At 39.6% G+C, this 16,480-nt stretch overlaps 1 protein-coding gene across 1 annotated transcript in view; it reads right to left on the bottom strand.

Annotated features, from left to right (window-relative positions):
- Positions 1-16,480, bottom strand: part of NDRG1 (N-myc downstream regulated 1) — a 55,835-nt gene that overhangs the window by 28,707 nt on the left and 10,648 nt on the right. The window contains exons 2-3 of the mRNA XM_054020384.1: positions 12,354-12,432; positions 8,614-8,649 (exon numbers count right to left, since the gene is read on the bottom strand). Coding sequence (XP_053876359.1) covers positions 8,614-8,649; positions 12,354-12,416 — 99 coding nt within the window. The 5' untranslated portion in view covers positions 12,417-12,432. The remainder of the gene's footprint in view (positions 1-8,613; positions 8,650-12,353; positions 12,433-16,480) is intronic.

Raw genomic sequence — 16,480 nt, 5'->3', positions numbered from 1 at the left:
TTACTGGCTTAGAGGATAGGGCAAAGCACCAGACATTTTGATTTTAGTAAGGCTTTTGACAGTCCCATATAACATTCTCATGTGTGAAGTAAGGTCTAGATGAAATTATGAGGTAGATGTACAACTGGTTGTACGACTGTACTCAAAACAGCAGCTATCAATGGCTCACTGTCAAACAGAGGACATATCCACTGGTATCCCACAGGGGTCAGTCCTAGGTCTGGTACTATTCAATATTTTCATTAATGACTTGAATACTGGAATGGAGAGTAGGATTATAAAATTTGCCAGCTAAGCTAGAAGGGGTTGCAAGCATTTTTAAGGATAGATTAGAATTCAAAATGATCTTGACAAATTGGTCTGAAATCAACAGGATACAATTCATTAAAGACAAGTGCAAAGTGCTTCACTTCGGAAAGTGGGGGGAGAAATCAAATGCACAACTACAAAATGGGGATAACTGGCTAGGCAGTAGTACTGTTGAAAAGGACCTGGGGGCTATACGGATCAAATTGATTATGAGTCAGCAATGTGATGCAGTTGTGGAAGAGGGCTAGTATTCTGAGATCTACTAACAGAAGTGGTGTAAGACAGGTGGTAATTGTCCCACTTTGCTTTGCACTGGTGAGCCATCAGCTGGAATATTGTGTCCAATTCTGGGTGCCACACTTTAAGATGTGGACAAATTGAAACAAATCCAGAGAAGAGCAACAAAAATGATGAAAGATTTAGAAAACCTGATCTATGAGGAAAGGTTAAAAACAAAAAACAAAAACAAACCTCTGCAAGTTTAGTCTAAAAAAAAAAAAAAAGAAGGTTGTAAGGGGACCTAGTAGTCTTCCAATATGTTAAGAGCAGTTATCAAGAGGACTGTGATCAATGGTTCTCCATCTCCACTGGAATTAAGACCAGAAGTAAGGAGCTTAATCTGTAGTAAAGGTAGTTAAATTCTGGAATAGGCTTCCAAGGGAAGTTGTGGAATCCCCATCATTGGAGGTTTTTAAGATGAGGTTAGATGAACGCCTGCCAGAGATAGTCTAGGTTTACTAGGTCCTGTCTCAGCACAGGAGGCTGAATTTAATGACTTCAGTGTCCCTGCCAGCCCCACATTTCTATGATTCTGTGAAAATCAGTACTAAAGATAGTTGAAATAAAATCTCAAAGAAAGGTAAACCACAAAAGATTATGCTCAAGTGTAATGAGTCTGACTAGCCAAGCAATGAAATTCAGGTAAGAGCAAGAGTGCTTAGTTGAGCCTTATTCCTAGCTATCCCATCACTGTACTGTATGGTATGGAGGCACCCAATGTTTTGGCACCCTGCCAGCTCCAGGCATGCATTTTCTTTTTAACTTGCCTTTAAAAAAAAAAATAAAATAAAGAGCTTTGCCTTAAGGCATACTTTCAGGGTAGCTTTGTTTTTCTCATCAAATTAAATAAAGGACTGCACAGAGGAATGAATATATATCCATATCCAAATACCTTTACAGTACAAAGCCAAAATACCCAATACTTATTAGGGTAAAACAACAAGAAACCTTCACCTTTAATCTAATTCACAACTCAGTAATTATAAAAAAAATACATAGTACACCTTAGACATCTAATACTAAAGTAAAGTAGAATTTACAAATTCTAGCATTAAGTTTCTTTTTAGTCACATTTTTGTTTGTATCTGCACCAAAATTGCAAGACCCACAAACACTAAATGAACCTAGATAACACTTTCTGACCTATGTTCAATGTCACTAACATTCAGTCTCAAAAGTATTTTCACACCCGCCCCCACAGATCAATACTTACTGCATTATTTATTAGGTAAACAGTATCTTCCACATCCAGCACCATTTTTAGAAACAGCAGTGTGATAAATTCACCAGGCAGAAACAAGTAGCAGGTTTTAGTTTTACTCTGTAGAAAACCGGGTTATATAGACAAGCTGCTATTCTGCATAAGCTCACAGCTCCCATGATGCTCCAGACAGAAAACCAAAACAAACTAATTTAGGAGGACGTCATTCTTAAATAGGATTTGAGTCAGGTTTGATCAGAAGACATGCCTATTCAACACAGTTCAGACAAAGTGCAACTCTCCACTGTACATAATGCTGAACAACCTGTTCTGAGGAGGGGAAAAAAAAGGAAAAAAAATACAACCACACTTAATACACCCAAGTCAAATTAATTTTGGATGCAACTCCTGTTAAATGTCACATACACTGGTAGAAGCAGAACTCCAAACTCAACTATTTCAGATACAAGAAAATTCAAAGCTTTTAATCGCAAAGTCTACATTCCCCCTGCCCCCAATGTAAAATTAGATACACATTTTTCTGAAGAGTACTGAGTTTGAAGAAGCTTCTAGTAAGAATTTGAAGGTATACAATGATTTTAAAATAGCACTTTTTCTTCCAACAGGAATGATTAGAAGGGCTACTTTCTTTTGTTACACATGCAGACACTTACTTTGCACTTGTATGGCTTATTTTCTAAACAAGGCATGAACTATAGACTGGGTAGGCAACCTATGGCATGCGTGCTGAAGGCGGCACACGAGCTGATTTTCAGTGGCACTCACTGCCCGGGTCCTGGCCACCAGTCCAGAGGGCTCTGCATTTTAATTTAATTTTAAATGAAGCTTCTTAAACATTTATATACAATTTATAAATTGTTTAGTTATATATTAGACTTGTAGAAAGAAACCTTCTAAAAATGTTAAGTGTATTACTGGCACACAATCTTAAATTAGAGTGAATAAATGAAGACTCGGCACACCATTTCTAAAAGGTTGCCAACCCCTGAACTATAGCATTTATAGATTTAGTACACCTCAATACCAATAATCTCACATATCCTACAATTATTTTTTGTTCTAGCTAGAGATACTGGTATGAAATACTACTGCATGGTAGCTGCTGTAAATGTTCTCTCCATTTCAGTGGTTGCCCCTGGGATAAATGCAACTCCTCTCTTTTATAAGAGTCTACATTTAGAATTTAAATACTTTTTTCATTTATCCATTTGATGGAAAGATCTTTAGACTTCAACTAAACAAAGCCATTGACATTTAACCTACACAACCCACTGACCCTTCAGTATTCCAATTTGCCTAATCTAAAATTTGTCTTAACTTCAACCCCTAGTGTCAACAAACTATTTTTGGTTGAATCACATGCAGGATTGGGAGACAAAAAATTCTAATGGTTGATGTGAATAAAACTGTTCTTAACAGGAGGTGTAATTCTTCAGTCTTTATTAGGAGACTATGGTATAGATTTTTACCTGACAGACTATTTTCCCACCAGAGTTTAATCATTAAGAATTCCAGAAATTCTCATATACCTGGCCAAATCAAACCAGTGTCCTTTATATAAAGCTAACTACTTCACATCTCTACTGATCCTTATTACAGATCCAGAAGTCTGTCTACGTGATGTTGGGGATGAGCGTTTTAAAATGTAGAGCACTGAAAACAGATGGCAGCACATCCCAATCAACGTCAATGTTATATTAAGAGGCTCTTCACTGACCAATTCGTATTAAAACACTGTCTTGGGAAAAAATCAAAGGTACACTAATCCTATAGAAGGATAAAAGACAAACGTGCCATCTGTTCTTATATCTCTAGCTTTTAAAAAAGGCACATCCCTACTGAGCGTCCTATAAACAAAAACAAAAATCACACAAAGTTGTTATGGGAATGTTCTATATAATGCAATTTGAGAGAAGACGTTTTAGTCTGAAAAAGAGTTTATCCATTTTAAAATAGACACTTTGGTCGTCAAATGACACTGTTGTGTAGTCATTCGGTTAGAGGAATGAAGCAATTTGTACATTGATAGCATACAGAGAAGCCCATTTATTTCCTCTCTTCTCTAAGGCTTTGGCTACACTGGCCCTTTGTCCGCAAAACTTTTGTTGTTCAGGGTGTTAAAAACACTGCCCCCGAATGACAAAAGTTTTTACTGAAGAAAACAGTGCTTTGTCGGCAGGAGAGCTCTCTCCTGCTGACAAACAGTAGCCACACGTGTCACTAAAAGCCTCGTAGTGTAGCCATAGCCTTAGACTGTTGAGGAAGGTGGTTAAGTTGGATATATGTTTATAGTTTTTAAACTATGGGATATATGCTCATACCATTGTAGACACTAAAAAAATAAAGCAACAAGGCAGGCATTTTGCTTGAAGCCAAATATTTTGTGTTTCAACTCAAACTAGTGCTACATCAACACTATTTGGAAGATTAAGCTTATCCTTAATCCCTTATTCTCTACAAGTGCTTTATTTGGATTTATTAAAAAGGTACCATTCCCTCATTCTATGCACACTAGGTCTCTCACCTTCAAGAAATTCTAGGGAAGCAGGTTTCCAGCCTTTTAAATATAAAGAAAGGCTTATTAACCTAAACTTGTGTAAACTGTATCCTACCTTTAGGCTTGTTTTAAACCCAGATTACTTATAACTTCTTGGATAATTGAAAGTGAACATTTAAAATTCCATTTACTAACTACTGTTTATGCTCTGTTTAATTTAATTCTATTTCTCTATTGTTTTTTAAATGTACAAAGCATTTTTACTTCTAATTTAGCACACGTTTGGTTCTCTAATTGCAGGGTAATGTTGGTCTAAAACTGCGTTCACTGAATTTAACGATGGTCACCACATTTTGATCTATGTTTAGTTATGCGTAAAAGCCTGGTCAAAGTTTAAGCATGGAGCCTACATTTAAATTGACAGCGTTCAGTTTAGTGGTCAAAATCTCCCTACTTCAGTTGCATGGAGTTGGGCACCTTTACAGTTTGATTTCAGTGGTGCTGGGTGCCACAGTCTTCCACAGAAATAGTTACTCAGTGCCTCAGAGTCAGGCCATTTATAACATGATTACCACTGTCTAGATGGCATTTTGGTACCTTACTGCAGGCACTCTAGTTCTGGCCAGTGATTGTTCACATCGTAATTAGCAAGTGGGTTACACTATTTTGCCAAGGTAGCGTTTCAATGCATCTCCCCTCAACCATCCATTTGAGAGAACACAGCTATGGGGCTGATCACTGTAGGTAAGACTACTTGTACCAGTTGGGGATCTGCCCCTGTAAGTACTGAAAAGAGAGGCTCTTGTCCATTTAGGACATGGCTCTTTTTGTAAGAAAGATACAGAGCAGTAGGGGGGAGATGAACGGACAGTCACTTTACCAGTGAACAATGATGGCCAATAGCCATGGAGTTTTAAGAAATTGCAACTCATCTCTGCCACCTACAACTATAGTGCAGCAGAAACAGTTGCACTCAGTTATTTGGTAAATAAAAAAAGTTTGATGGCTGACAACCCACTTTTGAACCGCGATCATTGTAAGGAAAAGAATGATGACCAATAATGTCTACCAACCCTTACCTGCTTAGACAGGTCCTAAATTTATGATGCAAAACCAAAAAGTTTATGCTTTATTCCCCATCAGTTTTACCATAGATTGGTATTAAAACAGCTCCCCTCATGTCTAGAATTTCCAGTGCTCATGAATTACGATGTAACAATTCCAAGTGATAACTCAGGTTTTAGGGTTAAGTGCCCAACTAATACTGACTAACACATCCAGACTACATTTGCCAGCTTTCACAGAGTAAATAAGCACCCTGACTGTCCACAATAAGACCCTCCTCCCCCAAAAAAGCTAATCCCATTTCAAAAACAAGGCCAAAACAAACCAATCCCAAGAACCCCACCACTATGTGACTGGATCCCCCCAGCATGCAGTCTGAGACTATGGTAGGCCCACTGTGCACCCAGACTGTCTTCCCCTCCCCCTGCCAGGAGCAGATAAAAAAACAAGCCAAAAACTAGTCAAGCAACTCACAAGCCAATTAAACCAAAAACAAGCCCAATTTCTACTCCCCCCCCCCCCCCGCAGGTTTGGCATGTCTGATCCAGACATGAGAAACAATTTAGGAGTTAATTATGTCAACTTTTCCCTTGTTTTTTATTATGCTCCCTAGCAGAGTGCTTCCACACAGAATAAATGTATTGGATTATATAAACTCTTCAGGACAGGGACTGTTTCGCTGTATGTTTGACCGTGATAATTTCCACTATCATAATCTGGCTATTTCTCTCCCAAGTCCTACAGTTCAGGTGGGTATATAAAAAACTATGCCTACTCCCAAATCTCAAATTGAATTACCAGCTAAAACATCTCCTGAAAGTCAAATGTCATTGCAGAAGCAGTCTATAGCAGTAGTTCTCAACCAGGAGTCTGGGGGCCCCCAGAGGACCACAAGCAGGTTTCAGGGGGTCACCAAGCAGGACCAGTGTTGGGCCCGCTGGGGCCTAAGGCAGAAAGCTAAAGCCCTGCCATGCAGGACTGAAGCTCAGGGCCCTGAGCTCTGCCACCTGGGGCTGAAGACAAAGCTTGAGCAACTTCGCTCTGTGAGGCACCCTGTGGCCCAGGGCCCCAGGCAATTGACCTGCTTGCTACCTTGTACCACCGGCCCTGGCTTTTATATGCAGAAAACAGTTGTGGCACAGGTGGGTTGTGGCATTTTTATAGCATGTTGGGGGGGGCCTCAAAGAAAAAAGGTTGAAGTTTTCGTTAACTGGAAGAAATAAAGTCACTAATTTACAAATATTTTAGATAGCCCCATAAGATTTTGAACAACATTTCTGAATCTAAAGGTAGGCACCCAAATCCATATTTAGGCATAAAAAAAGGCCGATTCCCCCCCACCCCACCCCAAAGGTGCTGATCAGCTTAGCTCCCATTAACATTTGACTTGTGGGTGCTCAGCACCTCTGAAAAAAGTTGCCACTTATTTAAATACATAATTTTAGGTACCTTAATTAGCAGCACATGTGTGCTCTTCCTTAGCAGTAGCAATTCAACATACTGGACTATTGTGTTTCAAAAAGAAAAAATATATATAATTGCTACTAAAGATGGCAGATGTCTTGTAAGGCAGAGCAAAGAGAAAGATCATAGATTTGACACAGTTATTGTTGGCTAAATACAGTCAGGACATTGTTGATCTGGATTAGTGGTTGATATATCTGAATTTTTATTTTTGGTTTTTCATTGCAGTTAATACTCTGATTTATAAACCAAGCAAATTTGAAATTAAAGTAGTTAGAATAGAGACAGGACACAAAAGGTCATTTCTAGTCATTTAATCAAAATATTGCAATACTCCAGTTAGCAAACTTAATCTGGGATTCAGATTAATTTGGAACAATTGATCAATCTGGACCCAAACAGGAAGCTTATCTTCCATGTGCTGCTTAAAAAGAAAAAGCAATAGGAAATCACATGCTAACTAGTTTATTCCATCAGCTGTTGCAAAAACAACCAAGCCTGCTTGTGCAACAACTCTTTAGCCAACTACAGTTATATTTAAAATAGAGACTGTCAAAAATCATAAAGATAGAAAGAGGACTTACTTCAGTGAGTGCTATAAAACAGATATTTACTGTAGATAAAACCCAGGAACAAGCCTCAAGGGGAGATTCACTTGAGGGTTTGGGGTTCTGGTTTCCAAGAAAAAAATTGCTTAGTTTATTAAGTGCTGTATTTCTCATAGCAAAATTGCACAGCACTAAAGTGAGAATGCAAAGAGATACATTTAAAGTATGCTGTACTTTGCAAGTTCACATCTTTCCAGTATCTACATCCCCAAACTTAGTCATCAGCAGAAGTCTGACACTGTATTTAATGCCGGTCTCATTTCTTTGAGGAAACTGCATCCCTTGGACAAGAATTATAAGTTAAGGTCCCCTACAAAAAGGGTAGGTTTTTTTTTTTTTTTTTTTTTTTTAACATGGTCTATGGGTTCTGGCAAATTCTGATGTATGAACAGAGGAACAATCTTACAGTCCTTACTCAGACAAAACTCCCATTTGAGTCAAGTGTGGGATGAAAATATTTTTCTATTTATGTTCACATTTTCCATTGTTTCAAAGTTACATCTCTGCAAGAATAGGAAGCAGTGTTTCTGGACATTTGTTTAGATTAGCCTGATCAACTATCTTTGGCGAAAGAGGATACTGCTAAACACAAGAGCCACCACAACTTTAAGTAGTAAAGAGATTGAAGAATTTGGGAAGTCTATCAGGCCTTCAAAGACAAGTGTGGCTAATGAGAAAGACATCACTTTTTGAACTGGATGTGGAGGATTCACAAGTTTAGAACTGCAGACCATGGACTTTGTCTGCTCCTTACTTTTAATTTTTCCAAAAAACTTACTGCTTTCCACTGCTCAACATATGCCAAGAATCTCTTGGAAACTAGAAACTATATATAAAAAAACTGAAGACATACAAGACCTACCTGCCAAGAGGCAGTGCACGTACTTCACTGCAATATAAGAAAATTCTTAGAACAATTGATTTCACCTTCAACCAGGTTGCCAGTCACATCCTCTTTAGCAAAATGCAATGCTTTTTCCTCTTTAAGTGGATACTTCCTCAGAACCAGTTTCTGAAGACCTCTCCTGAATAGTCCTCTTTACAACATTATGAAATAATTCTGATACTATTCAGCTTCATGCTTTGTAATTACACAATTGATCAGATTTTGCATAAATTTTGATTTACCAAATGGGAGAGCGGGAAAAAAAAAAAGTGTTTTTACTTGCCTGAACATCAAAATCCGGAAGAAGGCGAGTGATTGCCTGTGAAGAGAGATTTGTAACCTATTAATGCAGATATGCATTGCAGCTGCAAAATTAGTCTGAATTAAATAAATTTACAAAAGAAGACCAAATTCAAAAGCGCTCCCCACCAAAATACAGTAAGACTTCCATTACCTTCAATGGGAGTTTTACTCAGCAAGTGAAGAATTTAGCCACAAGTATTTTACAGACACTAGTTATGCTTCAAGAGATATACTTGCTTAATTTGTAGAATGTATAGTGAAGTACAGAGAAGCTAATTCATTACTTTAGGTTAATCATTAAGTCAATGGACTGAGAACAGAGACTAGAATCCAAGAATTTTAACTTCCATTCCTTGTTCTAGCAGCTAGGTAGCACTCTTTTAGGGCTTCCCTCCACTGGATAGTTACATTATGTTAAAACAGTGGTTCTCAGCCAGGGGTCTGAGGCTGGCCCTGGTTGCCAAGCAGGGCCAGCTGGGGCAGAAAGCCAAAGCCCTGCCACATGGGGTTGAAGCCCTGCCACCCAAGGCTGAAGCTAAAGCCTAAGCAATGTAGCTTTGTGGAGCCCACTGTGGCATGGGTCTCAGGCAGCTGCACTGCTCACTACCCCCTAAAGCCAACCCTGGCTTTTATATGCAGAAAAGCAGTTGTGGCACAGGTGGGCCATGGAGTTTTTAATAGCATGTTGGGGAGCCTCAAAAAGAGAAAGGTTGAGAACCCATGTTTGAACGAGCTGTGAAAGTGTTAGTGCATGTTTATGCAGCTGTTACTCATTTATGTGAATTTCCACTGAAGTCAATGGGACTACTTGTCTGTGTAAGGCAGGAGAGATTTAACCCTCAGCATAAACAAGGATTGTGATGCTTAACCCTGGTGTCCACCCAACATTAAACAAGCCATTAAAGGCTGCCCAACACAAAGTAGGCATACAGTACCACCCCCACCCCCCCCACACACACCTGCAAGCCAAGAGGTGTTATAACCTCCTTAAGACAATAAAGAGCTAAATGTATGTCATCTTAAATATTTCTACATGCAATAAAATAAACAATGTGTACATATTAGCTGCATATATTTTGAGAACAGAGAATTTAACTAGAAAGGAGATGGTGGCCGAGGACAATATGGATAAGAGCAGCAGGACCTAGAACTTCATATTCATCAAGCTACACCAGGGAAAGGGCTGAAAGGAAAAATATACATGCAAAAAGAACAAACAGACCACCAGAGGCAATGAGACCCCAGAAGACTAAACCAGGATACTTTAGTGCAGTGGTACTCAAACTTTTCTACTGGGGACCCCTTTCAAGTAACAAGCCTCTGAGTGAGACACCCCCTTATAAATATATAAAAAAAAGTGTTTTTAATTTAACACCATTATAAATGCTGAATGCAAACTGGGCTTTGGGGTAGAGGCTGACAGCTTGCAACCTCCCCATGTAATAACCTCATGACCCCCTGAGGGGTCCCAACCCCCAGTTTGAGAACCCCTGCTTTAGTAACTAACATTTTGGTCTTGACCAATAGCATCATGATAAACTATCAATTAGAAATCTAAAATGAGGCCTCAATGGAATGATTGCTTTATCAGAAGTCTGAGTCTGGATTACAAGAGGGCTACAGAAAGCAAGGTATTTATATTGGTAGCTAGGCAATATCTCATTGTGCAGTAAAATATAATGTAAAGTCTGTAACCCTCAAAAGCATCAGTGTTGCAGGGTGAGAAGTTTCTGAAACCTCCGAGAGCTGGCCCTGTTTTTTTGTTTTGTTTTTTTTAAAAAAACAAGTCCTCCTATCTTGTAGGAAATGGATTTTGTTTTGTTATAACCAGGAACAATGTTATACATAGGAACATGTCATAGATGGCTCTGGAAATGTTAATGGTAGAAAGCATAGCTAATTCATTTATTCACTACAGGGTTCTGTGGTACTCTAGAGCTGGAAAGCAGGTAAATAATGTGCATCCAGAGAGATTGTGCGCTATTTAGACTGTTTTGAACTAAGGTAGCATCTTGGGTCAGAGCATGTAATATATTCCTCTTTTGCTCAATAAGACCAATTTTTCATCTGCCCATGACAGAGATCCAGAGAGTTCTGCAGTGTTTTGTTAGAGATGTCAACACCTTTTAGAAATAATACATGCTTAAGGCGAGACATTAAAGCTCAGTGCTTCTCCTCTTGCAAATGTCACCCGGAATTTAAAGTATGAAAAGAGGATTGTTGTTTCTGAACAAATTACCTGCTCCTCTTACCCAGATTCCAAATTGTTTTCATGCAAGCATTCTTGGTAATAAAGGAGAATAGAGAACTATTTTAACACAACTGAAACAAAGTGGTTTGTGAGTGGATTTCCAAAGTTTTGAAGTGTGTAACTAAGCTTAATGAAGGTGGGTGGATGAAAGAGAAAGTTACAAATATAGGAATTAAGAGTTCTAGCATGGAACAGTGCAGAAACCTGTGCAAGATTTACTGTTGCCAGGAGTTACAGCCACATGTTAACCAGACTTAGGCTATGTCTACACTGCAAAGTTGTAGACAAAAGTTTTGTCTTTCATGGGTATTTAAAAAAGCGCCCACCCCCTGCAAAAAACAAAAATTTTGCCCAAGTGGCTGTGTGAATGCAGCTTTGTCGGCAGAAGCACTCTCCTGATGACAAAGCTAATGCTGCTTATGGGGCTGGAAGTATTTTGTTGGCAAAAGTGCAGACAAAGTACTGACAAACAGCATTTACACACTGACTTTCAGCAACAAAGCTGTTTGTTGCTAAAAGCTGTGTGGTGTAGACAAGCACTAAGAAGGGCAAATTTCAGAGATCCATTCGCAGGCAATAGCAAACATTTGCCAAGAATGTATTCCCATTACAGCAACTTTCCACTCAGAAAAAGAGAAGGCAAAATTGTTTGCCTAGAATTGCACAGATTAACAGAACAATCTGGCCTATGCCTGGGACATTGGCGCTGCTTCATTGATCATTGGGATGAGATGTTCTAGGACTACTGGTGCTTTCCATCCAAGAATACAGATGATCTAGAATATTTAATAGAATGTGGAACCAGAGCCAATGAAGCACACTGAGTGTTAGTGCTATTGATGATTAGGATGGCCATGAAACTTGAATGCTGTGGACAAGAGAGCAAGTTGAAAAATACTCCAATACATGGGGGAAGACAACTAACCTTAAAGTAGAAACAGTGAGTGTAAGGGTGAGTTTACAGTTTTTGTGCTGTTTTAAAGTGCTTCTACCAGTACAGCTTATTTCTGTAAGTTTATCAGTAAATATATACAAATATATAACTGCATACACATTAGAGGATTGCACCAATGTAATTATCAGTTTCTAAACTGATAGTCAAAGTGGTATAAAAATTATGCAGACCAGCCCTAAGAATGAGGAATGAATGGCTGAAAGGAAAAGAGAATGACAACCTTCCTTGCTCTGTGTGTCATAGTATGACCTGTATGAAATTTTCTTTCCAAAGATGAAGGAGGCGGGGGGGAGATTTGAGTATACATGGTTTGTTTTTTAATTAGAGGACTAGATAACAAGGCCCAATCCTACTCTGATTATTTTCAGACAGCAAGATTAGTCCCCAGTGTTTCCATATACCTAACATTTGCTTTTTTCTGAAAGGATTACGAATTTAACAATTTTTCAGATGAAGAAAAAATGCAATTCAAGCAAGTCCCAGATTACAAAATGTAACTGTTTAGTTAAATTACCTCATCTTTCTCTACTAGAGGTTTCACCTCTGTGAGGTGAGCATCCTGGAGTTCTGTCGACATGGTTCGTAGCTGATACCTGCAAAGATAAAGAAAGCTTCAGCATATTTGTTATTTTATACCAAGGAGTTTTAAACCGTTGGGGGAGGAGGGGAGAAAAAAAAAAAAACCACCACCCCCCACTTCCTACCTTCTAGAGTCTCAGATTAAAGATTGTGAATCTGCTGGGAAACATACACACCCCTTCTCCCACCTCCCTAGTTAGAATATGAAGGTTACAAAAATCAATTAACACTGCACAGAAGTGAGGCAATGATTCTATAGCAAAAAGATAGAATGTCTTCATGTCACTCAAGGGTGTATCAAAGTATATGCACAAGGAGTCAGAATCAAGGTTGCATGGGTAATTACTTCTGATATGTCCTAATCCAAATATTTGATTTTGTAACCCTAGTTGTTCCCCCCCCCCTCAAATTAAACTTTCCCCATGAAGTTTCCTATATTTATGGGAGTGGGAGGGAATCAAATCCAGTACACTCATTAGCAGTTTTTGAATCTTAGAATTCAGTGCTGTGAATCCATCCACCACTTTTGCTAACGGAGTAACCAATAGCAAATATAAACGGAGTTCCTCCATGTGGACAGCCACAAGAGGGATGTAATACACTGCTATTTGCTGGACAGTAAAAGAAAGGTGGGAATCAGGATACTTGCATTCTGTTCCTGATTCTGGGAAGGGAATGTCATCTAAGACCAGAAGTAGGAGATAGCATAGCTAAGGATATGGATTTGGCACAGTCTGAAAGGTAGTGTAGCTAAGTGGATAGGATTCTGGATTTATTCTATTAGACACCAAGTGCACAGTAATCTTAACACAACAGTGGTAAAGGTGCAATCAGAACTCAAGTCATCTGGTTCCCAGACTAGTACACCTAGGCTAATATGTTTTTTGATGTGGGAAAATAGGATGGTGCAGGCAGTTTAAAACTTCACCCTGAGCACTGGTGATGGGATTTCCAGAAAATTAAGAAGCAAGTGTTTAACAAATTCAGCTGTGCAAAGGCACAGCAAGTTTCCAGAATTTAAGAATCTGGATTATAATTCATCCAAATTGGATGACATTTGGGAATATTACTATCCCCTATGAAAACAATCCCTCTGTCAAATTTCAGTTCCAAGGTTTCTGCTCCAAACTCCTGATTAATCATCATTTGTATTGTGGTAGCACCAGGAGATAACCTCACTATACTAGATCTACTAGTCTGGCCCTACCCTAAGAGGCTTTCAATCCAAGTATGATCAAGTGCTAGCAGCAGCACCCTGATCAGACATTTCTGCAGCATGACTGCAGGCCCAGCTGGAGGAAGTTAACCATTTTCTATTCAGGTATTATGAGTAAGGATGCGGGTTTGTCAGAGGTCATGGAAGTCAGATTCCGTGACTTTCTGTGACCTCTGACTTCTGCAGCAGCTGGTGCGCCTGGCTCAACGGCAGCTCAGGCAGCCCCTGCTGGGGCAGTCTGGGATCACTGTGCCCCCCATTCCCACCCCCAGCAGCAGAGTTTGGGGTGAGGTAGACTCTGGGTGGTGCTTACCTGGGGGGCTCCCCAGAAGTGGACATCCCCCTCGCTCAGCTACTAGACAGAGGAAGCATACAGAGTGACTGCTTCACAGCACCCATTGGCTGGGAACTGCAGCCAATGGCAGCTGCAGGGGTGGTGATTGTAGGTGGAGGCAGCATGCAGAGCTGCGTGGCCATGGCTCTGCCTAGGAACTCAGCAAGGGGGATGTCACTGCTTCTGGGGAGCCCCCCAGGTAAGCGCTGCCTAGAGCCTGCCTCACCCAATCCTGTGCCCCAACCCCCTACCAGACCCAAACTCTGCTGCTGCGGGAGGCACAGAGCCAGGTAGGGAGCCTGCTGCACCCTCCCCCTGTCAAGTTTTAGTCAGGGGTATATAGTAAAAGTCATGGATAGGTCATGGGCCATGAATTTTTGTTTATTGCCCATGACCTGTCCATGACTTACTAAAAATACCTGTGACTAAAACAGCCTTAATTGTGAACACCTGGGTGGTAATTACTGGGCTAAGGATGTAATTGGGAGGACATAAGTAGAAGAAACAGGAAGCTAAGAGTAACTGGGCTAAGGAGGAAGACTGCATGGAAAGCACCTGCTACAAGATGCTTGTGTTATGTTCTGGGTCTAGAAGTGCAGGGGAATAAAAGTTACACATGGTGAAAGGGAAACAGCCTAGCCATGTTTATGACAGTGAGTTGACACCAAGTACTAAAGCTATTCAAAGTGGTCAGGAGACAAAAAAGTTACTAGCATGACTATTTTCCACCTAATCTTGTTCTCTGAAATGGATTTACCATTTTTGCTTAAGTTTTTCAGAAAAGTTTCAGCCTTAGGTAGAGAGTGGGAATAAAAATTTTCATCTAAAATTAAGTGTCAGTTACAAGCAACTGACAATGAAGGCAAGGGAAAATGTTAGGCAACCTTGAACAGAAATCTATGCAATCCATATACAATACATAGTCAGCTACTGTTCACAATAAATGCACTATTTAAAAGCTAGAGATATTTCTCTATTGTCGGATAGCTAAAACGGGGATACTGTGAAATAAAGTTAACCTTTCACTGAATTCTACAATATGGACTGAAGAATGCAAAAACAAAAAACTGTCATGCTTTGCTACAAGTCCATTAGTTTCAATTCAAGTTCATAAAAGTAATGCAAACATGTCTTCGTGAGGGATTGTGAAAGGTAAGACTGCATTTTTCCAGTATTAGGTGGGAACCACACCACAACTTGTATTTTTGTGGTAGAAATACCCATAAGTTTTTACATGGAATGGTTTAGGTTTCCAGGACGTTAGAACACAAAACAAAGGATTTAAAAAGCCATGCCAGAAAGAATACCTTAGATATCTTATGGCACTGAAATGATTGTTTTTGCAATAGTTCAAAGTTGTCACATTATGTTTAGTAAAAACTAAAGCTAGGAAGTGCTGACCAACCTGCTTCTCCACTACTTCTGTGAAGATCTAAAGAGAAAAAGCTTTGTGTGTAACAAGATTTGATATCTGGAAATCACTGGATCTTCAAATCGTACTTCTGCATCAGCTCAGGCATTTCTGATTTAGTATGTTTTCCTTCTATCAATTAAGAGCACTTGAAAGATTTTCAACAAAAGCCAATATTCCTGATATAATTGGCATAGTATTGTTCCACTGATTCAAAGACTGAACCACAAACAGTATCTGACCTCAGTGAGCCAATTTATTTTCTGAAGAGAAAGTTGCTTGGGGAAAGTGGTTTTACACATGTTCACTGCAAGTTTCATTATGTTTAAAGAGGTGCTGTGTGTTGCCCTCTAATACTACACTGTAGCTTGTAGTTGATGTACCGGCATAACTTTCCTGGATCAAAATAGTTTTCCCCTGCCCAAGTGCTCAATACACAAAGTTCATCTATATTTGCAAGCATTTGTGTAAAGTTGCCAGCACCAGGGAAAAAACAAAATCCCAAGGCTTTCATTTCACTTCGCCAGGTCAGCTTTTGGGTCTACATTAATTGAACATCCTGCCAACATATTCAGCAGCAGGCTCCCACAAACTTGAACCTGGTTATTAGATGCAATTCCAGCCAAGGTAAAGGATTAAATTTCAAAAGGCTCACACATGATTACTGAGGAGAATTAAAGCCTTAATGCACCTTAATTATTGGAACAGAGTCTTCTCAACACTGATCAAACATCAGTGCTTGCCAACCTGCAGGAGCAGAATCACATTAGCTTATGGCAAGGCAAGGGGGAACAGGAAAGGAAACCTCATAGTTCATCCGTTACAATGGGGGCTCCAACAAAAAAGTGGGGAATCTCATTCATGTTTTTAGGTCCTATCTACATTACACTGGTGTAGCTACAGCAATCCTCTAAAATACATACTATGCTAACACAAAGAGGGCATTGTGTGTTGGTGCAACTTGATCGTCAATAAGACACTGGTGCAGAGGATCTACATTATCGGTCTCCTACAGGAGTAGAGAAGAAATTAGGGCTAGTCTACACTGGCAATGTTAGAGCACTGCCGTGGCAGAGCTTTAATGTGGCTTGTGTAGTCACA

The sequence above is a fragment of the Malaclemys terrapin genome, chromosome 2, assembly GCF_027887155.1.
Source record: "Malaclemys terrapin pileata isolate rMalTer1 chromosome 2, rMalTer1.hap1, whole genome shotgun sequence".
NCBI lineage: Eukaryota > Metazoa > Chordata > Testudines > Emydidae > Malaclemys > Malaclemys terrapin.
The sequence above is the reverse complement of the archived record's forward strand: the minus strand, read 5'-3'. Positions and strand labels throughout refer to the sequence as shown.